The following is a 21,228-nucleotide window of genomic DNA, read 5'->3' as shown; positions in this document are numbered from 1 at the left end:
GAGCTCTGAGCCATTTTGCAGCGTCGAGGCTCAGGGAGAGCACGTGGTAGCAACGAGGAGCACACGCAGAGGAGGGACAGCCCTGCCCCGCAGGAGGGGTTTTCCTGAAGATGCAGGAGCCACAGGGCAGCGGAGCTACGAAGCCCGGAGGAAGGCTAACCTAACACCTTAGGACTGCTTACGTGAGCTCTGCAAGCCAGGCTCCTCCACTACGCCCCCCCCCCCGGCCGGCTCAGAGGGCAGGACCCTCGGGCGCTGCCCCCACCGCCCCCCCGAGCTCCCGCTGCACCCGCCGGGCCGGCGGCCGCGATGTCACCCCGCTGGGTGCCGCAGCTCGGGGGAGCGCGCTGTGAGCCGTCCCCGGCCGTCCCGCCGCGGGACCGACAACCCGCCGCCCCCCGGGCTGTGCAGAGACACGGCCCGCCGGGACCGGGGCGCTCCCGGAGGCCAGGCCTCGTCCCACGCCATCCTCCAACCCGGGGAGCGCAGGAAAGCCAGAGGAAAGCGGGGAGGGATGCCAGCCGGGCGCACAGAGGAAGAGCAGGAACGGCTTCAGAAGGCAGAGCGCGTCCCAGCCCGAGACAGAGCGGTCTGGAAGAAAAGAGAGAGACAGAGAGGGAGAGAGCAGGCACGAAGCGAGCCTCAGCTCCCGGCTCGCCGCGCCTTGTTTATCCCGGGGCGCCGAGCGGGGCCGCCGGCGGACAACCCCCGCCCGGCCCGCTCCGCTCCTCTCCCCGCAGCCCCTTACCGCGCTCCGTCGGGCGAGGCGGCGGCTGCCGGCGGCACTCCAGCCGCGGCGCGGCCGGGGCATGTTGGGCCGGGCGCTATTTATAGCGGCAGGAAGCGCCGCGCCGCGGCTCTGGGGCGCCGCTCCCCGCAGCCCCGCGCGCTGCACATGGACCCGGCCCCGGCCCCGGCCAGAGAGCGGGAGGGCGGGGGGCGGCGGGCAGGCCGGAGTCGGGTGCGTGGGGACGGGGAAAGGGCTGCGGGACAGCTGGCGCTGCGGGCTGCACGGGGTCGGAGCCGAGCGCTGGTCCCAGCTGCCCCGTCACCTCCCCCGGTGCCCTACCGCCCCGATGGCAGCCAGCGGGTCTGGGGAGCGGCCGCGGCACGGCGGGGATGCAGACAGAAGAGTGCGGGCGTCGTTAAACAGTGAGAACAGAGGTACTTGCTGCATCCCTATTAAGAACTGCAGTATGCGGAGGTGTGGGAGGGTCAATTACCTCCCTCCGCATGATGCCCCCGAAGGAATCTGCGCTTCTTATCTCAATTAGCTCACGCAGAAATGGCTTTGCCAGGCAAGTGATAGAAACTGCTTCCTATTCCTCCTAAGTGTGACTGAACTAGAAAGAAAACTTCCGTTGATGTCTTTGGGTGCAGTGCTGAACTCTTGAATGGAAACGTGCCCAAAGCATAAATGATGGAGCAGGTTGGGGGAAGGGGTGCATTCTGCAGGGCAGCAGGGCTGTAGCTGTGGGTGCCTGTTGGAGCCGGTACTCATCCTGCCTGCCTTTCACATCTTGGAGGCGTTTCATGGTTTTTGTTTAGCCCATGCATGACCACGGTTCAGCTCAGCAGCTGCGTAACACTGCTGTCTAAACCATGGATGTTATGGACAGGTGTTCTGACGAACTGGAGTTTGTTCTTCATTCCTCTGTTGCAATACGTCCCAGCGAGGTCAAAGCCTGAGCGGTCTGCGTGCTGAGCCAACCTCTCACAATTTGCTTTTTGTTTTTGGCCAAGAGATTATAAGGTGCATGAAGGTGAGGTGTGCTCACCAAATCATTGCTGATTTGCGTTGGGTGTAAGGCTGCAAGCATCGCCAGCCTTTTATGTAGGTCACGTCTTTGTTTTTGTGTCATCGCATGCTTGGGGCACTACAAGACAGAAAAACAGGTACCACGGTTTTATCTTTTTCCTCTACCCTCTTCTGCCCTAGGTACGTGACCTAGATTAGTTTGCGAGCAAAAATTATGGAGCTCACAAATGGGAAAGCTGCAGGTACTCTATGCTTACTGCCTTTATGGACGCACAGACCTAAAGCTCTCTAAAGGGGCTCACAAATCCACATGGGGTTCCTAAATGCTGCATCCTGCATTTGGGTCATTGGTTAGCTGAGAGCAGTTCTGAAGTCACATACAGGCTAACAGCTTCCTTTTGGCTAGGTAGGAGAGAAACATCATTGATGTGTTTATTCCAAGCTTTGTATGGGATATAGAAGAAGAGCTCACCCAGATGTGTTTGTTTGCTAGAACCCAGCCGTGGAGGAGATCTGCACAGGAGTGAGGGACATAGTAACAGCCCTTGCAAGGACAGCGTCTTCCCCTCTTGTGGAGCCCATCTGTCATCACAGTGCTGCCATAACCAACGGGCTCCTCTGCAGTCTTGATCCCCGGTCAGCCTGGCATGCACCGTGGTAACAAGTGAACCTTCCCCATCCTTGCTCAGCTCCATCGCATGCACTGCAGGTAGCATGTAAGCAGCCAGCTGAACTCAGCAGGGCCCAGAGTGAGCAGGGAAACGATTCCAAGGCAACATCTCACATGCCACCATACAAGAAAGCAAACTTTCCAGAGATGTAGGATATGTCACCGACCCTGGTGGTGTTTAAAGAGCGTTTGGATGTTGTGCTAAGGGACGTGGTTTAGTAGGAACCATTGGTGATTGGTGAAGGGCAAACGGTTGGACTGGATGATCCTGTGGGTCTTTTCCTACCTTAGCGATTCTATGATTCTATGTCCCTCACCCAACAGCAGCACAACGTTCTGCGTTCTGCAGGCCTGCATTACGCCCTCACCCTGCTGTCCCCTGCCCCTGTGGTTTGCTTCAGCTGTGGAAACAGGAACTGCTGAGTCAGCGTGCTGGTGTAACTCACACTGCTCTCATGGGGAGAGGGCTGCAGCGAGGGGGCTGGCAGCAGCTCACAGCCTGCAGGAAAACAAGTACTTACATTCTCTTGCAGTGGCCTGAAAAAATAAATAATCTCTTTGCTTAAAAACTCAAAGAGGTAGCAAGAACCCGAAGTGTAAGTGTGAGGGGAATGATCAGATCTGGCAGATGTGCGCTGACGATCAAGCATTTAGAGTTTGGCCAATGTCATTTTTCTGTTTGCTCTGTTAACAGCCCAGTTATGCTTGAAGAAGCCAAGATGCAGCTGGCTGAACAGGCAGAACAAGGCCATCACATTTGGCTCATCTGCCTGGTGCCGATAGAGAGCAGGAGCCTGTTCTGACTACGGACTCGTGCAGAGGTGAAATTGCTCCCTTGGAACCAGTACAAGGTAATGGACTTTTAAAAATTCAAGTAACCCCCTCAGAAGAGTCAGGTCTCCTGTGACGTGCAAGTACAAAAGAGGAAAGAAATTTGGGATGACTGCATCTCAGAGGGCAAATTGTCCACAGTACAGTAGAGAGTAGCTGAAGGTCAGCTAAAGGGATGCGAAGGGGAAAGTTAATTGCCAAATTGTTAAAAAATTGGAAAGAGAATCAGAGTTAAGATGGAGACGTTCCAGAGAGCCATTCTATTAAGGCTATAAATAGGGTGTTATCCACAAGATCAAAGTGAACAAAACCACCTCTAGCAGCAGGAAGGCGGCAGCTAAAAGAGGGAGAAGGGAACTGCTGGGAGCGCTGTCGCTGTCAGGATGACACCTCAGCCAGCACACCAGCCTTCAGCTAAGCTGGGTCTGCTCAGTGCAGTGCCACAGTGCTTTATTGCATTACTTCTTGCGCTTCCTAGAGAAACCTCACAATCAGTGAAGCTGCGTATCAGTAGAATTGCAGTTGGAGCTCAGATCTGAGATTTGCTTGTTGGACTGTGGGGCAGCAGAGCAGCACGTGTGATTGCCCAGGTGGTGCCCAGGGCCCCCTCCCTGGAGCTCTGGTGAGACACAAGTGGGAGAGCCCACAGCTCACTGCTACAGGGGCAGGGAGAGGCTACAGCGCTGCAAATGAGAAGTTGTCAGGCAAAATGTACTTACACATAAATGGCAAATTAGCTTTGACTGCGGCTGAGACAGCCCATCTACAAGCTCCAAAGATACTATCCTAACAGATACATAGACATGCTGACACTTAAGAAGGACAGTAGCAGATAAGACAGACTGGATGCGGGTAAGAGCGTTCTGTTTCAGTAGATGGATATTAGTAACAGAGGCTATCAGTGACACCTAAGAGAAATGTTATCGTAAAGGTGAGATAGAACAGAAATGAAAGGTGGCCTGCACAGTCTGAGTATTCAAAGCAAATTAAAAAGGTGCATGTAAACTTCCCCCTGAGGTGGCCTGTTGATGTTTGGAGGACCAGCTGCACAGAGTCAGGGGACAGATTCTGCAACCCAGGAAGAGAAAGTGTTTGCTGTTCCCCCGCAGTGCCACACCTTTGAGACATGCCCAGTTCGTCAAGACTGCGTGATGGGAAGGCAGGAGGTTTACTGTGCCTGGAAGCCAGAATGAACTATTACAAATAAAAATATTCAAATAAGTAAGTTCTGAAGTTTCTCTGAGGAAGGGAAAGGGAGTGAGTACAGCACAGCAGCTAGCTGTGCATAGAGGGAGCCAGAGCTGGAGAGGTGAGCACACGCATACAGGGATGGAATTTGGAGACCACTACCCAGAGGGGTGCCTTGAGGAAGCTGAGCAGACACAGTGCAGCTACTTACCCACAAGTCTTGTTACTTGTTTGCTTTTAACTCCAAGATTCAACCACAGGCTCCCCTAAAAGGATTGTCCTGCCACTTCAGTGCCAATCACCATCTCCCAACAGAAGCGTCGCTGGCACTGTTGCACTGCAGCTCAGCTCCTGACAAGCTGGTGAGCTGCATGGCTCCATCCAAGGGCTGGAAGCTTCGCTGAAGTTTAGCAGAGCTGCAGCAAGCACTCCATCTGTCAGCAGGGGTTTACCTCAGCTTACATCTCCAGCCATTGTTTACAAGGTTAATAATCATCCAGGGAGGCAAAGATTACCAACGTCAAAACCCAAAGAGCCGAGCAGAGCGCTGCAAGTGAGCAGAGTGCTACAAGTGGTTGACCGACCTGAGCAAAGTGTTTAGGTGAGGACTGCAGCTCACCAAAACATTCCCAAGCAGCCCTATGCACGAACAGAAGTATTACACAACTGCCTGATTTCCCCCACAGCTCACTTCAAATGCCTGTCCTCTGCAGACATGACCCGTTCTTGTCGAACACAAACATAAAACATGATATTTTATTAAACTCACAGCAAATTTTGTTACCGACGTTAGCCAAGTAACGTTTGGACAGCCAGCTTGGAAAGATGAGTGATTTGTATCATTTGCTTCACTTGTGCTTATCTGTTTTTGAGAATAATAGGCAGAACTACTCGAACTTCCACACTATCCTGCTGAAACAAACGTAGGCTCGTTCCTTGGGTTGAATATTTACTAAAAAACCCAACAACCATTGCAGTATCAGAGGTTTTTTGGACGAAAGCAACTACCCGCGTTTGTCACTAGAGTGAGCTGCTGCTCAACGTTTGAAGGAAGCTCGGTTAAATCGGCCGATGTGACGGGGGAGGTCCGACCCTTTTGTCATACACGCTTCCATGGGATCGGTCGTTGCGGTGCAGTGCCCGCCCGCTGCTCGTGATGCATGCCGGCAGGGCAGGACGTGCTTCTCAGGGAACGGAGGTACGGTTAAGGTATCGTACTGAGCACCCCCAAAGGTGGAGATGCTCTCGCATTGCTCATTGCTCAGTGTGAAGAGGGACACCGAGGTACGCTTGCTCTCTGTCTGCACATTAGTTGTGTGGTCGCAAAGCAGAGCTCAGTGGTAAAGAAGGGTGAAAAACCTTCAACGTGTCCTTTACCCTGGGCCTGCATAGCAAGAAACAACAGCGGATCCATTCCACACCAAGGAACATTCCCTCTTTGCTGGACCAAGAGTTCTGCAGGTAGAGTCGCACAGGAGAGTCGATCACTTCTGATGTGTACACAGAATTCAGATGCTTTACCAAGGAGCTCGAGATGCTTCTGCTGGTTACAGCCGGTGTTACACAGAGCTGATACTGAAACCAGCCTGAAAGCTGCTCTGAGGCTGGATACAGATTTACAGCTCAGATAGAACTTACTACTGCCATTGGTGTCACTAGAATAGTATTTGCGGATAACGAAGTCAGGCAGTCTTATTGACACGCTAACATTTCTAGTAAATGGTAAAATGGACCCAAATCTGGCTGGCAGCCATTCAGCCTAGCAGTAGAGTAAGCGTGTCATTTTGGCAGTGAAATGGCACCAAGCAGCAGTTCTGAAGTGCTAAGCACATTTTAGTATCCCTGCTCGGTCCCAGGGGAACTTCCATGGCTGGCCAGATTTTAGCAGTTAAGATGCATTCCAGTGCCAGCCCAGGCAGCAAATAGTTTCCATTTGATGTTCATCCTTGCTGATTTAATTCAATAAGGCGACCGGCAAATACAGCTAATGTTCCAATAATGCAGACTAGCATAAATATTACGAGGAGAAGATGATCAAGCACCATCGCAACAAACTTCCACTCATCAGCCGCCTGGAGAAGAAAGAAAGGAGACAGTGAGATTTCTGCAGAGCTGCGTTTGTAATGGGTGCGATCGGGCCTGAGCACCCTATTCCCATTTCCACCCTGCAACTCTGCCCTAAGGACCAAAACATCCCATCCCTGATCTCCCCCTCCTTTTGCCTTAGGTGCACCACGAGTGGAAGAAGCTGCCGGAATCCATCTAAAGAGCACTGCTAATCGGGGCTGCTTTGAGGTGCCTTGTAAGCAAAGGCAATGACGTGACGGCCTTCAGAAGCCACGGCCTGTGGTATATTTTGGGAACGCGGCTTTTGAGATTCTCTGGAAGTGATATCAGTGGTGCGTAGATGACACAAACAGCTGGCTCCACTTCCGAAGGGAGCACTTGCCAGCAACCAAAGACCCTCCTTGTATGCGCAGGAGGAAGCGGAGCCCAGAGGCACTGAAACCACGCCAGCTCTGCTGAAGGTAACACTTGATCTGCAGAGGAGCCACCGGGAACATGAGACTCCAACCGGAGCCATTTCACACGCTGCTGGAACGTGGCCACAGGAACAAACACTGTGGTGTAAATTCTGCCTGGGTGAAGGAGAGGCCAGATTATTGTCCCACGGAGGCCCCTCCCCACCTGCAGGCTGTCACCACTGGGCATCCAGTGCTAAACAGCAATACGAAAGGTGAAGAACTGATCCTGAATTGTCCATTTAAAAGCTGTGCGAGCTGCAAAAATTGAGATGAAAGAGGGGGTTAATTGCACTGAACGTGCTCGGAGGAGGCAGAGCTAGGTTTTCCTGTGGAAAACTGCCATATGTGACTCTGCACGCATTTATCCTTCCTTTGGCTTGTAATGTGGAAAAAGTCAGTAATCACAGCAGCTCGTGATGCGTCTCACTTGCAGGGACTGCTTGTGGCATACATGGATCGACACAAATCCTTATCAAAACTGGAATTATTATCTGCAAGTCACACTTCAGGCTTCTCAAATAAAACGCCATCTGAATTCTGCAGCTGCGCTACCTTCTGGCTTTTCATAAGCAAGGCAGGCCGTTTATCCCTGTGGGAAGGTGCCCGAGCAGGGGACAGGAGGAACGTGTTATGGAGCTGCTTACAGCTCTGGAAACTGCTTTGCTACTCATGCGCCATCTCTGTGGCTTCACACACCCCGTTAAGAAAACCTTAGCACTGCCACTTTTCTCTCTCCTCTTTCTCAAACTGAGATTCATTTACCACCTCTGACAATTACATGTTACTCCTTAATGACCACAGCACGGGCAGGAGACTGTCCCCAGCTAAAGCCAAAACAGGGTTTGGAGTGTTTTTGTGAGGCCTGGGTAACTGAAGGGAAAAAATGGAAAGATGTAGCAGTATGAAAGCAAGGAATGAATCACGCGCAAAGAATGCCTTACATTACTGGATTCTTGGTCTGACTTCATCGTTTCCGCAATGTATTTGATTCCCTCTATAGCGTTTTTCACATCTGGATTTTTGGTAAGTGGGGAGTAGAAGTTGACAGGCACAGGACCTTGCTTCCCGGAAATTTCAGAGATATCAATATCTTCTGCAAAAATTTTCTTGTCTGGTTTATCCCTGGATGGTCGTTTCATTGTAGAGAAAAACATGATGTTTGGGATGGTGTCAATAAAGATCTGGAAAAAAAAAAGAGGCAGAATAGGAATGCTCCTGTTTGGAGGGGCTGCCGTGCAGATGCAGCTCTGCAATAAACAGAGAGGAGCTGCGCCAGTCGCAGTTAACTTCCTCTCCTGGACTCGCTAGAAATTCCGCTTTGGAGTATGTCATGCCACATACCGCATTCACACCGTGCTTCTTGTCTGCTGCATGTCCTGGGGCAGGCAGGGTCACCCCATAGCCTGCCACGTGCTCTCCAAAAGCAGCTTTGCCCATCCGTGTATCCTATACATACAAATGAGGGCTGTGCCACCACTGGTCAGGCTCACACTGCTGCCAGCTGACTGACCCCCTCCAGCTGGGAGCACACACCCTAGGGGCCTGGTTTGGGGAATGCGCTTTGAGGGATGTCTTTTGGCTACCTGTGCTTGACTTTGCTGTTACAGTGCAATTTGCATGACCTGAAGGGCCTGTCCACTGGCAGGCAGAAGCCTTCTGCAGTCATAGAGATAATTAGACCAGTAAGATCAGTTTAGCCCAACTGGCCTGCTTTCCTCTCCCTATACCATCAGCTGCCCCTGTTCTGCCACATCTATTCCCTGCAGGGCTCTCCCCAGTGGACAATTTTGTCACGTAAAGGAGCAGGCAGGCTGTGGATTCCCCAATCCCTGGTGTGTTCTAGGCCAGGTTGGGTGGGGCCCTAGGCAGCCTGATCTGGTGAGTGGCAGCCCTGCCCGTGGCATGAGCTCAATGATCTTTCAAGTCCCATCCAACCTAGCCCATTCTTTGATAGAATTCTATGATTCCTCAGTTCTTGCTGATGTTTAGGAAAAAATCCACCAACAAAACACGCGCTACTCTGTGGAAAAGAGGTAACACACAAAGCCCTGGAGCTCACCTTCCTGACCCAGGGTGGCATGGTGTGAGTGCTGGGGGAGCGGTGGTGGGTGTTGATGACGATGACGGTGATGATGATGGAAGCGATGACAAACACCATGGTAAACAACATGTATTTGCCTATCAGAGGCACTGCGCTGGAGGTAGAGGGAATCAGCTCCACGATGACCAGCAGGAACACAGTCAGTGACAGCAAGACAGAGATGCTGAGGGTCATTTTCTCACCTGCAATGCAAAAAGAAGACAATACCACTGGATATGTCGATATCGTTCAGTGCTTAAGCAGTTTGAAAAGCTTGCGTGTGGACGATGGCTATTCACACACATACATTTTCATGAATCCAGAGTGCTACTGTCTCTATAGCTCCCAAAACGATAATGAACCTGGCAAGACCTGAGCACCTCACAAAGCACCAACACCAGCACTGGGGTGGAAATCATCAGGTATGAGTGGACTGAGGTGTAGGTGGTGTGTGTGGAAAGCTTCTTTGCCAGGAGCACCCTGTGGATAGTGGGATTTGATTGATGAGGTGCATGCACCTGGTTAATGGCTCTGTAGCCTCTTGGGGCTGGCTGCCTCAGCACAGCGCGAGCTGACAAAAAGTGCATCTGGCGCCAGGGATCAGCTTTCAGTAGGTAGGATGTCAGAACCGAACCGCAAGGCGTGATTCGCACAGCCTTTTTCTATCCGCTTCAACTTCATGTAAAGCTCTCCACCAAAAAGCTGTGCATCAGAGGTCTTCTACAGAAGGGGCTCAGTGCAATTAAGCGGGGTGAGAAGCTGATGCCAAGTAAAATGAATAAAGCGTGGGAAATGGTTGCAGGGAGCACAAGCTTTCTGCAGCAGAGCTTCTCAGCAGAGATGAAACAGGCCAGAGGAGGCCAGAATTACTCTGTGTCAATGAGCCCGCAAGCGTGCGCAGACCACAGTCTCTGCTCCAACAGTGTGCTCAGGTACTGTCTGCCATACAAACATTTTGGCCTGAGGGACAAAATCAGAACATCAGCTAGCCAAATCTTTGCTTTGCAGAAGACAACTGAATAGTTAACCAGTGTTTTCCATGGGAAATCCACGCAGTTTGTCTATATGAATAGTTTCAGCTTAATTTGCAGAATGTTTAGAGCTGTTGTTTTGAGCTGAAGCACCAGTTTAGCATGTGCGGCCCTTCAAGTGTGCCACTGACTTCAAGTGCTCAGAATTTCTCAAGGGCTTATTAGAAGAGCAATTCCTATGGCAGTAGAACGACTAAACTCACATACCTGAATCTGTGGGTAGATAAAAAACAAACCCGGTCAGAAAGGAGAAGAGCAGGCAGGGGATGATGACGTTGACGATGAAGTAGAGAGGCAGGCGCTGCATGAGGAAGTGGTACGTGATGTCCAGGTAGGGGGTGTCAGGGCAGCAGGCGTAGTAAACCCAGTGCTTCCAGCCACGGTAGTCCTTCATCACCCACTCACCGCTCTCCATGAAGTTACTCAGGTCGGGGCGATCGCTCTCCTGACAGCAAATAAACCCACAACACCACGGACCAACATATTATAAATTCTAGACGTTCTGAACAAACCCACATGATGTGGTCTCTCAGGAACAGAATTTCGAATAATTCAGGTGCTTTGTGCATTTTTGTGACTCAAACATCCATTCTTATTATGTGATTTTGCCTTAGAACATCATCCTTTGCACAGTGTTCAACTAAATATTTTGCAGGAGTTCGGGATAGTCTGCTAATGGGAAAGACCACTTAAATATTTACAGATAGGAGACATACCTGAGGAGGCAGAATGTAAACTAAGTCATAAGCAGAGAAAAATCACCCCCACGAAGGAGAACAAAAGCAGAATGGGCAGCACCAGAAGCAGTGGCATGAGGCTGTAAAGAGGATAGGGAGGCAGAAGGGCTGGGGAAGCAGGAGCATGGGAAGGAACTGCATGCAGAACTCCACAAGTCAAACTGGGCAATTTTGTACAACACCTACGAATGGGGCTTTTATATTATACTGGTAGTGCCTTGTTTTTCAGTCAAACCAAGATTATATTCCTTTTAAACCGGAGAAGTCCCTAAAAATATACCCAAGGCTCCGCTGCTTTTCCCAATTACCAAACCATTGCTCACCGGGTTGATAACCACCATTGTACCGTCATACGTCCACGTTCCCAGCTTCATGCTACAGTTCTGCTGATCGAATGGGAAGTACGTGACTATAATTTCACAGTAACTTTTAAAGATAGCAGGAGGCGTCCAGGTGATTTTCCCTGTGTGTTCCAGAAGGACCTTGGTGTATTTAACAATGGCAAAATCGCCATCTGCACTGCGGAAGGAAGAAAGATGGTTGCGGTTGCCCAGTGGCCAGAGGACAGCCAGGCTGAGCAGGCAAAGCAGCCGCTGCCCAGGCTCTGGTCCCACCAGCTCTGCTCACCACTGCTTACTTGTTGTAAAGGACAAGATCTGGGCGCCAGATGTCGTCTGATGGGATGCGGATTTGTTTCACGCCACCGTAGTCATCTGGGTTCCACTTCAGGTTTATGTCTGTCCATTGCTGCAAAGGGAGGATTGCAGCTGGTGAGAACCTCTTCCAGTGCCACTTGACACTTCTTAAGGATGCTTGCCTCCTTGCTTTGGTAGGGAAGTATCAACACATCCTAGTTGGCCCTCCAGCTCATTTTTGTTTTTACACAAAATCAAATATCATTTTAAGACACTCAATCCAAAGTTAATATATCCAAAGCCTGCTGTTTCAAATGCTACCAGAGAAGGAGCAATCAGCTGCAAAGTGCTTTTTTTGTTCTTGAGGCCGCAGAACAAAGAAATACCCTACTAGCCAACACATCGGTCCAGGGTGCCCCATAAGTAGCTCACACCTGACTGTCCCTGGTGTATTTATTTGTGTGGGAAGGAATGGCTAGCAATATTTAGGGTTACCTGCTTCAGGCGCACATTGGTTGTTACAATCTGATTTACTTCATCCTTGAAAGGAAAAAACAAAAAGAGAGAAAGGAGACACAAGTAACAAGCATTGGGATTAAAGGAGGAGAGCAAAACCATGTGGCGATAGCACATGAAGTGTTGGTTCCGCCTCCCTACTGCCTACCACATTGATGAGCTGAATGAGCTGCAGCCCGACGGTGACGACGACGGCATCGCGGTGATTCTCCACGGGGCGCACCACCTTGCTGTAGTCCCGGAACAGGTCATCGACCAGGCGCGTCTCGTGCTCGTAACACAGGGCTGACCCAGCTGTGAGTGACAAAATGGCATCAGTGAGAGGGGTGGGATGAACCACGGGGCTGTCCCAGGACGTGCTGCCCACAGGCAGACCCGAGGCCGGCCAGGCCCCACTCTCTGCACGGCCCCCTTGTGTTTCACGCTTCTCTCCCCATGCTGTGAGTGAAGCGTGGCAGCCGGGTCAGGTGTTGTGCTGCACTTCATTAGCCGACCAAAGCCCCCCACCCTGCTGCCTTCTGATGGCTGGGCAGGAGCTGGGTTCACTTCTGGGATTTAGTGAAAAGGGTTTAGCATCACAAAGCCGTTATTCTTTTAAAGGACAATTTACAGAGAATCATCCTGGTTCAACACAGCCAGCTGCAAAACCATTCTGCGTCCTTGTCAACAGTCCCACAGGTGATGAGATTTTGCACGTCAAGCCACGTTTGCTAGAGCCTCTCACACGTCTTGAAATAAATGTTGCACAAGCGTAAATGGGAGCATGGCAGAAAGACGGCAGACAAAGATGAAAACAAACTCCTCACTGCAAAGTGTCTGGTGGCTGAAATTAGGAATATTGTGGCTGCTCCCAGATCACACCTTCATACTAACACACATGCAAAGCCATGGTCCCACACCCACATGGAGGACCCAGCGTGCCCAAGGTGGTTGCCGAGACGCGCCATTTACCTGCGGAGAAGATCAGGAGCAGCACACGGCAGAGCTCCATCACCTGAGCCCGCTCCTCTCAGCACGGAGGAGCCAGGGCACACGCAGCGCCTTTAAGGTCGGCCCGGGGGGGGGCGGGGAGCACGGCTGCCCAGGGATTGCCTTACACCACCTGTTCCAGGCATGACAGCTGAGGGCCGCTGCAGCGGCTGTGGAATGGGAGCACAATGCGTCGCACCGCTCAGATGGCTCCTACTGTTCACCAAAGATCGTTTTTTTCTGAGCGGCACTGTGAGTTGTGGTTAAAAAAAGCCCCACACAACAGACATCCCGAGCTGGGAACAAGGCTACACATCACCCTGTGTCCGGAGCAGCTTGCACAGTTTGGGATCTCCTTTTTCCCAGGGCAAACAGATCAGTTGCTGTTCTGTCTGCACTCTGACCGCATACTGGCTGTGCGCGGGCATCGAGATGCTGTTCCCTCTGCTCCATGGGTGGAACTCTGGAGCAGTGAATAAATACGTTCAAGAGATATCCATCACCTTGAATCTCCTGGGGTGCTCATGAGGCACGGGGCAGCGTCCCTGCCTTGAGAGCTGCGAGCTAACCTAAATAACTGCAGCGAGAGGGAGAACCTTCCCATAGATGCCTCTCAACTTAATGGGCTGTGCAAAGGCAAAGGGTTGGGAAACGAGACTGTCTGTCTTTCACGGCAGGACAGGTGCACAAATCCACGGTGTCCTGAGTGCTGCTCATAGTTCTGGTCGAAGGGTGGTATGGAAAAGACACAGGAGAAAACAGCAAAGAACATGTGAGGTGAAAGTACAGTCCTTAAACCCGGAGGAGAAGCCAGAGAGAGAAAGGACTTTGATGGCATCTGTAAAATAGACTGGAGAAGGGCAGAAAACAGTTGGGTGAATGAGTCTCACTCTGCTACGTACAGCACAGAGTTCTGCCACGGAAGCTGCATAGCGATGAGCCGTGGGGGCTGGGATCGCGTCCTGGGGAGCACTGCACAGCCCATCCTTCTGCACTTCCTTCATGCCTTCCCTGGAGACGGGCTGCTGCGTGGCCATACCCACCACACACGGTTCCCTGAGCATCCCTTTCCAGAAAGCATTCCCACATAGAGCTTTCCCATCTTCGCCTCTGGGTGACACCAGCTGTATTTGTATTTCTCAGGGTTGTCCTCTGTGCCGCCTGCCAGCTGCTCCGTGATGGATGCCTTAATTTTATTTTTTTATGTCTATTTTGTTCTAAAATCCCTCCCCCTCGCACGCTGTCTCCCACTGACCCAACACCCAGCCTCCGCGCTTACATTTACCCTCACATCAAACCTCCCCATGGCTGCAGCCTTGCTTTCTGCCGGCGGCTGCCATTGTCCCCGATCCCATTGCAGAGGGCAGCGTGCAGCTGCTGCAGGCACGGCAGCACCGCCAGCAATGCGCCGGCCCACGGGCACCCTGCCACAGCCCTGCAGGCTGCACAGGGGATGTGAGGCTGAGGTTAATCCAAGGGATACCGATCACCTCCTATAATGCCATCAACACCAGTGGCCCAGCTTCTGGTATCACCTTACCCGCACCCCACGTCATACAGCAGTTTTCCCAAGTGGGGCCGCAGGCAGCACTTACCCTGAGGGACATCTCCAGGTGTTCACACTTTCAGGTTTAAATACACTGTCTAAAAAAATGGTTTGGCTCTCTGCTGGAGTAACTGCAGTGCAGTCTGTTACTTCCGGCTCTACACAAAGCAAGCTGCTCGCCCAGCTCCTCTGAGGGGGGTTGCATTTTGGCCGTGTGCTGGACTTCAGAGCTTTCCTTCAGACGTTTTGGGGAAGCCTCACCACACAGCCGGGAGGAAGGGGAGCTGGTGCTGCGGCAGCGTGTTTCACTGGTTACCTTCACCCACCCAGCCCAGAAGGAACAGTCGGACCCCCTCAGCCCTGTTAGGACACGAGCTCCCTGGAGCACTGGCCCACGAGGAGACCACTGGCACAGCCTTTGCACACTGTCACTGCTGGCGTGCCCCACAGACACTCCCCACGCAGCCAGGATAAGATCTGCCACTTGCAAATGCCTTCAAGACGCCACGGGAGCCCCACGGCACCTAGCATGGCAGCGAGTCTTTCACAACCAGCAAGCACAGAGAGGCGAGTTTATTTTTCTTCTAGCTCTGAAACTACAGAGTGACAGAGCCCATACAGCAGCACTCTGCAAAGCGTCCATCTCACCTCAGGAAGCTCTGCTCGCTGCCCAGAAGCCCCAGAGAGCTCAGCTCAGTCCCACAGCCCCACTGCCCTGTCAGTGTGCCCCAGCAGCTGCTGATCGCATGCCAGAACGTGCACTTCTATCGCTTGCCTTGCAAGCTCTGCCAGTGCATGCACTGTGTTTTCTTGGTACTTAAAGGAAAATACTGACTTCTGCAGTCCCTGTTGTGTACCTCTCACCTGCTACGCTCCAGGTTGATTTTGCCCCCTTGCAGGCTGGAAGCTCTCTGCCATATTTGTCTGCTGCATTGGCCAGTAGTGAGCTTGCAAGCTCACGTTTGTAACAAAGGAAGCAGAAAAAACAACACATGGCCTCAACTGAAGAAACACTCTCAAAGCCACAACTAAAGCATTAAAATAACAACAGCAAGGTGTTGGAATACAGTTGCAGCCAGTGTGGCTCTGCAGCCCATCCAGGTGGAACTGAGCACCGGGCTGCACAGGCTGTGATGTGGCACTTGGGAACATGGGTCAGTGGGCACGGTGGGGTGTGCTGGTGGTTGGACTAGATGATCTCAGTGGTCTTTTCCAACCTTCATGATTCGGTGATTCTATAAGCAACGCAGGAGCAAATGCAGCACAAGAGAAACTGGAATAAAGAGCTCCAGCTGGACCAGTCCAAACAACAGCTATTTCTCAAATTAGCCTCATTATGAAGTACATCTCCCTGGCAGACCACAGTCACATCCATGCAGAGGTGTCACGGAGCACTGTGTTTTAAAGGCCACAGCCTGTGCTCACACCCACCCTCACAGAGCCTGGGCAATGCCTGCAGCACCTACAGAGCCCGCCAGCCCACACTGCCTTCACTGAGACGGGGAGTCTCCCTTCCAGCAAACCGCAGCAGGCCGCGCTCAGCCGGGCCAAGGCTGGCTGTTAAAGTCGCTCAGGACTGAAGGAGACTCAGGTGCAGGTGTCACAGCAGAACAGCTTTGTTCTTAATTAACACTATTAGCAAACCAACGTGACAGCTTAGGAGCAAGGCCAGATCCACTGCCAGCGCTGCAGATGGAATGAGGGACTGCGTGGGGGGATTCCCTCCCACCAGAAGGAGGGCACGAGGCCCCAGCAGCCTGCAGGCCCACGGCTGCTTCCCCCAGCTGTGCTAAGCCCTGGGCTCAGCGAGCAAAGCTTCCAGCAGGCCTTGTGGTAGGCCACCAAATGAATATTCATCCAAAAGAACGCATCACGTTAATAGTTCGGGCAACCCTGTTTGCATTACTGGCACGGTTAGCAGTAAAGCATGGAAAAAGAGGCAAAAGCTCTACATTCAAATTGTAAAATTCGTAGCAAGGAGGAAAAAAAAAAAAATAATCACAGACAACACAGGGCTTGGAAATGGATCCTGGTTGGCTGCCAAGCAATGCCTAATTGCCTCAGGAAATACATTAATCAAAGGGTCCCAGAAGCCCAAGAATCGTTTTCCACAATCCACCGAGGCGGAGCGACACAGACCCGGCAATACAAGGAGCTGCGCGCGTCCTCCAGACACAACACCGACAGGAGGAATAAGAAAAGATACCAACCAAAAGCTCTTAAACTCCTGGAGCAGCTTACTGACATCACACTGGGAGAGCCACAGCCAGAACCAACGGCACTGCGACCGCAGAGCCAGCAATAGCAATCAGGGCAGCTCACGGATCCTGCTGTTGAGCTGAAGCACAGACGGTGGCATGAGGGAGCAGAGCGGGCCGGCCGTGTCCCCTTGCAGGCACTTCTTGGCCATTCAGGGCTGCTCTCAGCACGGGGCAGAGTATGAGGAGCCCTTTCCTCGCACGGCTTGCTCAGCAATCCTTTTTACCCACAACGCATTTCCTAAACCTCCGTTTCCATACGTTACATGAGCTTTCCAGGCCTGATCTGCAGTTGCTAAGCAGTAATTTTGCATGACTAAAAAAGCCGTCCAGGATTGCTAGGTTCGCTTAACGTTTTTTTTTTTTCCCCCCTTGTTACAATGTAATTGTAGCTGTAATACAAACCCCGCAAAATGCCCATTGGCAGGGAAAACCAGGCTGAGAACAGAGCGAGTACACCAAAGCTGCTTTGAAGGAGCTTTTACTCTCCCCTTTGCCATCGCAGGAGGCAGAAGCTTGGTACAGCACAAACCCATATGCAGGGTGTTTTCCATCCTGCCAGGTAACGTGGCAGAGCCAAGCTCCCATCCCACTGCCATAGGCACGGCCAAAATCTGTGTGGACAAATCTCCAATCAACAGAAGATTTATCCCCGGAGCTCGCAGTCACACCCCACACACTGTCCTCACTACGTGCTTCCCCAGCAACTCCAGTATTTAATTTTTCTAAGCCAGTAATTCCCTGCCTCACTCACTTCGTAAGACTTAACTTTATCTTGCTTCATCTGCTCTGAAAGATTTGCATCCCCCAGACACCACTCAGCTCCCCTGACCACAGCTCCCCCTTCCCCATCAGAAGGCCCAGGACGGTCTCCCTCCACTCACTGCTGCTCCCGGCTGTGCTCTCAGCAGCTCCAACATGGCCACAAAGGCGTCAGCTATAGGCACGTCCTGCAGCAGTGGGAAACCTCAGGTCAACTCACCAGCTACAGAGAACGCTGTGGGAACCTCTGTCAAACCTCTCCACCAGAGCTCCCCATGCACTTACCTGCATGCACACCGGCCTTCTTCCTTCCAGGAAAGCTGCTTCCTGCCTTCCCCTCCCCTCCCTTTCTGCCTGGGCACAGGAGGGAAGTATGTGATGCAGGGAGGCAGCTGACTGCTCACAGAAGAGAGCAGCTGGTTGCAATTCTGAGGTGATCCTCCTCCTCCTGGCTGCCCGAGGGGAGGGCTGGGTCAATCCCAAGTAGCCTCACCTGGCTGCTCTCCTTTGGGGCACGTAGGCAGAAAAGGGGCCCAAGCAAAGCACCCTAGCCTAAAGCCAAGCATCTCATTCTGTCTTTCTTCCCCATGGGTCCCTGTCCACGTACCCCAAAGACCGATCCCTTCCTCCTCCTGCCCTTTTACTGCCAGCCCTTCAAGCTGGGACTTCTGCCATTCTCCTGGGAGCTGCCGTTTCACAACACCTTCAGTGTGAAGCACGTGCTCTGGGATATATTTGCATTCGACCTTCTGTATCCACCTATTCAGGGCATCTACAACTGTACAGTGGCAAACCACAATGCCGATTCGCGTACAGGCCGTTACAGCAGCGTATGTGATCTATGCAGTAGGAGATGCCTTGTTCCTGAGAGGTATCCCAGGCAATGCAGATAGGAATTTGCCAACAAAATATAAAGAGAAACTCATGGGAATCTCAGCAAAGCGCCAGGCTCCAAAGCGTTTAGAGCAGTGGTCTCACCAGAAACAGCAGCACTCCGTTCTGCTGCTTTTAATTCAGAGGCTGTGCGGAGGAAGAGTTGGTAAGAATGAAACAAAGAGTATTTCGGGAACGCTCTCACAAAGTAAGAAGAACCAACTTGGCGTTAGAGTTCTAAAGGCAAAATTTAATAAATTAATGTATGCATGCCAGATAAAAATACAAAATTACAATTGAAATAGCAATAATAATAAAGGAACACTGCTCAGCATTGCAGGTTTTGCTGCAACCACCATAAACATCATGGAGAATTACTTAAAAAAGTACACATTTTGTTTCTGTTAAAAACAAATTACTATATGATGAAAAAAACCTGAAAGAAACCCAAGAAGAAATCAGCCAAAACAGTGGCAGAGAACGATATGAAATGCCAATAAACTGCCAGAGGCTCCATTTCACATAAGTCGGCCTTCTTTTTAGTATCAGAAACCAATTACATAGAACATAAAAGCAAATTCACAACAGGTTTACACTGAGAAACATGCTGAATTACAACCACAAACTATCCAGAACAAAGATGCCGCACCAGGTCCGCTGTTTTCTTCATGGAATGATTCTCACCAGAGCGGGGAGAACGGGGAGCAGATCATGCAATAGCTGCAGGCTTCTCGGTTTTTATTTTCACATGATAAACACCCAGGATTACTAGTACTGGAAAGTATGTGTTAACCTTGTTCAACATCAGCTGAATGGCACTACAGAAATGACAAAGAGTTCCTTCATTTTTATCCTGAATACATCGAAAGCTCTAGCAAATATGGAATTCAGCGACAAGAGCCATTAAATTACTTCAAAATATTCCTTCATCCATAGAACACCGCTGCTTCCTTTTTTTTATTATTATTTTTATTACAAAACCCCCAAAATATTCAAAATAAAATGTCTTCATTTTTTATAAGCATCTCCACCACAAGTCTCTGATAACGGATGTCGTTCAGCGCAGCCATCGCATCCAGTTCTGGCGCTCTCATAAGAGTTGGTCCAAACACGATGCCCAGGTTCTCTGCACTCATCAGATTTTCCTTTTCGTGAAGCGTTACTCTGCAAGAAAGGACAGGGTTTTTCACTCACTGTGAGATGCTTCCTGTGCAGTCATCACGTAGCCTTAAAAAGCACCGGGAAGGAGAAGCTGGGAACGGCTTTTTGGATCCCATACAGTAAGTGCAAGTTTAAAAACGAGTGCACTTGGTCACCCTTCTACCTTATCATTCACCTATACCACAAATACAGCGTGCACTGTCAACTTGCTAACTGGAGCAGCAACTGCAGCTCCTGAGCGAGGTAAGGAAAAATCATCTTCACGCATCACAAGCAGTCAGGTGGGTTTTTTTTGTTCATGCCTCTGTTCTAAAGCTTCCACTTGAAATGTCACTGGAATAAATGAATGAACGGGCAAGTCAGGCAGAAGCCCTGTAGCTGAATTCTGCCTGAGGTCCTCTGCAGAGTCAACTTGTGCAAGAGCTATAAAATGAAAATAAGAGCTTAAAATCGAGCTGCATTTTTCCTGAAGAAAGGGAATAATTCTCATACGCTGACAAAAGTTCATGTTATTAGAGAAACTTAAATGCCACATTTGTTTTTTTCCCCTACTTTCCAGAAACAAATAGCACCTGTGCTGTTGTACTGGATCTCCTTTTGTCAGTCTCTCTCAAGCAATTCTGAAGCCTACTGACTGGCTTCCACCTGAGGGCTGCAGAGGAACCTCACACAGAACTGACGTTCCCATAGTTTTGAGAAGGTGGCACCTGGCATGAGGGGATCCATGCTAACAAACCTCACCAGGACAAGTAACTCTGTGCCTACTGGCTGTCAGCTCAAGCCCAGTTTGTGCCTCCTTTTTAGTGTGTCAGGGGCGATCAGGATAGGTGAGACTTTGCAGAAAAAGACTGCAATCCATAAGCACTGAGGTGTATTAGCTCCTTGCCCAGGCAGTAACTTATTACTTCTAGAGATACTAAAGGCTTTTTTTAAATCATAAATATTCACTGCAACGTTAAAAGTAGAGCAAATTTGGCAGGCAGGAGACTCTCCTGCTTCAAAGTGGTGGCCTTTTTTGACTTACATCCTTCAAATACTTTGTGACTGCTTTAAGTGGGGGTAAAAAACAGTGCGTGGGGGACAGATTGCACAGTAGTGAATACTCTCCACCTCAGCCAGCCTCCAGGAGCTACTGCAAATCTGCAGAATTTGGCATGCCTTGCCCACTTTCCTAGAGGTCCTGACGTGGACTTTGCTTAGCAGACAGTCTACCTACCTCTTCAAATGTGCCATGAGATACCTCAGTGTTTCACAGTGTGCAGGCGGCAGCAGTTTCAGCGCCTCGTGGAGAATTTCCAGCTGTTCATCTGGATCGGTGGTTTCTGAAACACAGATGTTCATGGTCACCACACGCATGGGAAGACAGGAATGGCAGCCTGCAGGACAGCAGGACCTCACAGCTCTCTTGGCCTATTCATTTACAGGACCTATCCAAACTTCATTGAGGAAGATGTGCTCATCCGAAGCTCAGAGCACAGTCAGGATGTGATTGCTTTGGACAAAGAAAGCTCCCCCCCAAAACTGCTCTCCACTAAAGGACTCCATGCAGCCTACTAAGAAGAACTGCCCTCGCAGACCTTGCTGACTGGACTAGTTTTTCCACAGATAATCCACAGGTGCAGCCCTGGAACAGCAGAAGCTACTGGGAACTTTGCCATCAGCTTCCCTGGCTGTCTCCATTCTGCTT

At 51.0% G+C, this 21,228-nt stretch overlaps 4 protein-coding genes across 22 annotated transcripts in view; 1 reads left to right on the top strand and 3 right to left on the bottom strand.

Moving 5' to 3' along the window:
• Nucleotides 1–4,890, bottom strand: part of WIPF1 (WAS/WASL interacting protein family member 1) — a 53,751-nt gene extending 48,861 nt beyond the window's left edge. For 2 of the 3 annotated variants that reach the window (NM_001012917.2, XM_015289443.4), the window contains exon 1: nt 749–804. The gene's annotated coding sequence lies outside the window, so the exon portion shown is untranslated. Of the gene's footprint in view, nt 1–748; nt 805–4,659 lie in introns of those variants that run through there. The other variant, XM_025152191.3, reaches the window with a different exon arrangement.
• LOC107053818 lies at nt 711–20,797 on the top strand. Of its 12 annotated transcripts, XR_005861753.2 has the most exons (4): nt 711–1,164; nt 2,253–2,395; nt 3,124–3,280; nt 4,370–4,481. XR_005861753.2 is itself a non-coding variant. In XM_040704328.2 (2 exons), exons 1-2 carry the CDS (start codon nt 810–812, stop codon nt 3,210–3,212), a joined length of 444 nt encoding a protein of 147 aa, XP_040560262.1. In that variant the 5' UTR covers nt 711–809; the 3' UTR covers nt 3,213–4,269. The 12 variants fall into 12 exon arrangements, 1 of the variants encoding a protein (XP_040560262.1); XR_006939832.1 differs by lacking the exons at nt 2,253–2,395; nt 4,370–4,481 and adding an exon at nt 6,676–8,158; XR_005861751.2 differs by lacking the exon at nt 2,253–2,395 and having other exon boundaries at nt 4,278–4,481.
• On the bottom strand, nt 5,175–16,976 carry CHRNA1 (cholinergic receptor nicotinic alpha 1 subunit). 2 transcript variants are annotated; one of them, XM_025152132.3, is made up of 9 exons: nt 16,698–16,976; nt 12,121–12,266; nt 11,952–11,996; nt 11,459–11,568; nt 11,145–11,340; nt 10,292–10,529; nt 9,033–9,256; nt 7,915–8,154; nt 5,175–6,520 (listed from the first exon to the last, which is right to left on the bottom strand). In XM_025152132.3, the coding sequence occupies exons 1-9, from the start codon at nt 16,732–16,734 to the stop codon at nt 6,389–6,391; spliced, it is 1,368 nt and encodes a 455-aa protein (XP_025007900.2). In that variant the 5' UTR covers nt 16,735–16,976; the 3' UTR covers nt 5,175–6,388. The 2 variants fall into 2 exon arrangements, with proteins under 2 accessions (XP_025007900.2, NP_990147.2); NM_204816.2 differs by lacking the exon at nt 16,698–16,976 and adding an exon at nt 12,924–12,988.
• The window catches only part of CHN1 (chimerin 1), an 80,505-nt gene continuing 77,886 nt past the window's right edge, over nt 18,610–21,228 (bottom strand). For all 5 annotated transcript variants that reach the window (XM_046943703.1, NM_001012952.2, XM_040703538.2 and 2 more), the window contains 2 exons: nt 20,758–20,863; nt 18,610–19,544 (listed from right to left, as the gene is read on the bottom strand). In XM_046943703.1, the coding sequence (XP_046799659.1) occupies nt 19,373–19,544; nt 20,758–20,863 (278 nt within the window). In that variant the 3' untranslated portion in view covers nt 18,610–19,372. The remainder of the gene's footprint in view (nt 19,545–20,757; nt 20,864–21,228) is intronic.

The sequence above is a fragment of the Gallus gallus genome, chromosome 7 (genome assembly GCF_016699485.2).
Source record: "Gallus gallus isolate bGalGal1 chromosome 7, bGalGal1.mat.broiler.GRCg7b, whole genome shotgun sequence".
NCBI lineage: Eukaryota > Metazoa > Chordata > Aves > Galliformes > Phasianidae > Gallus > Gallus gallus.
This window is presented reverse-complemented; position numbering and strand designations above follow the sequence as displayed.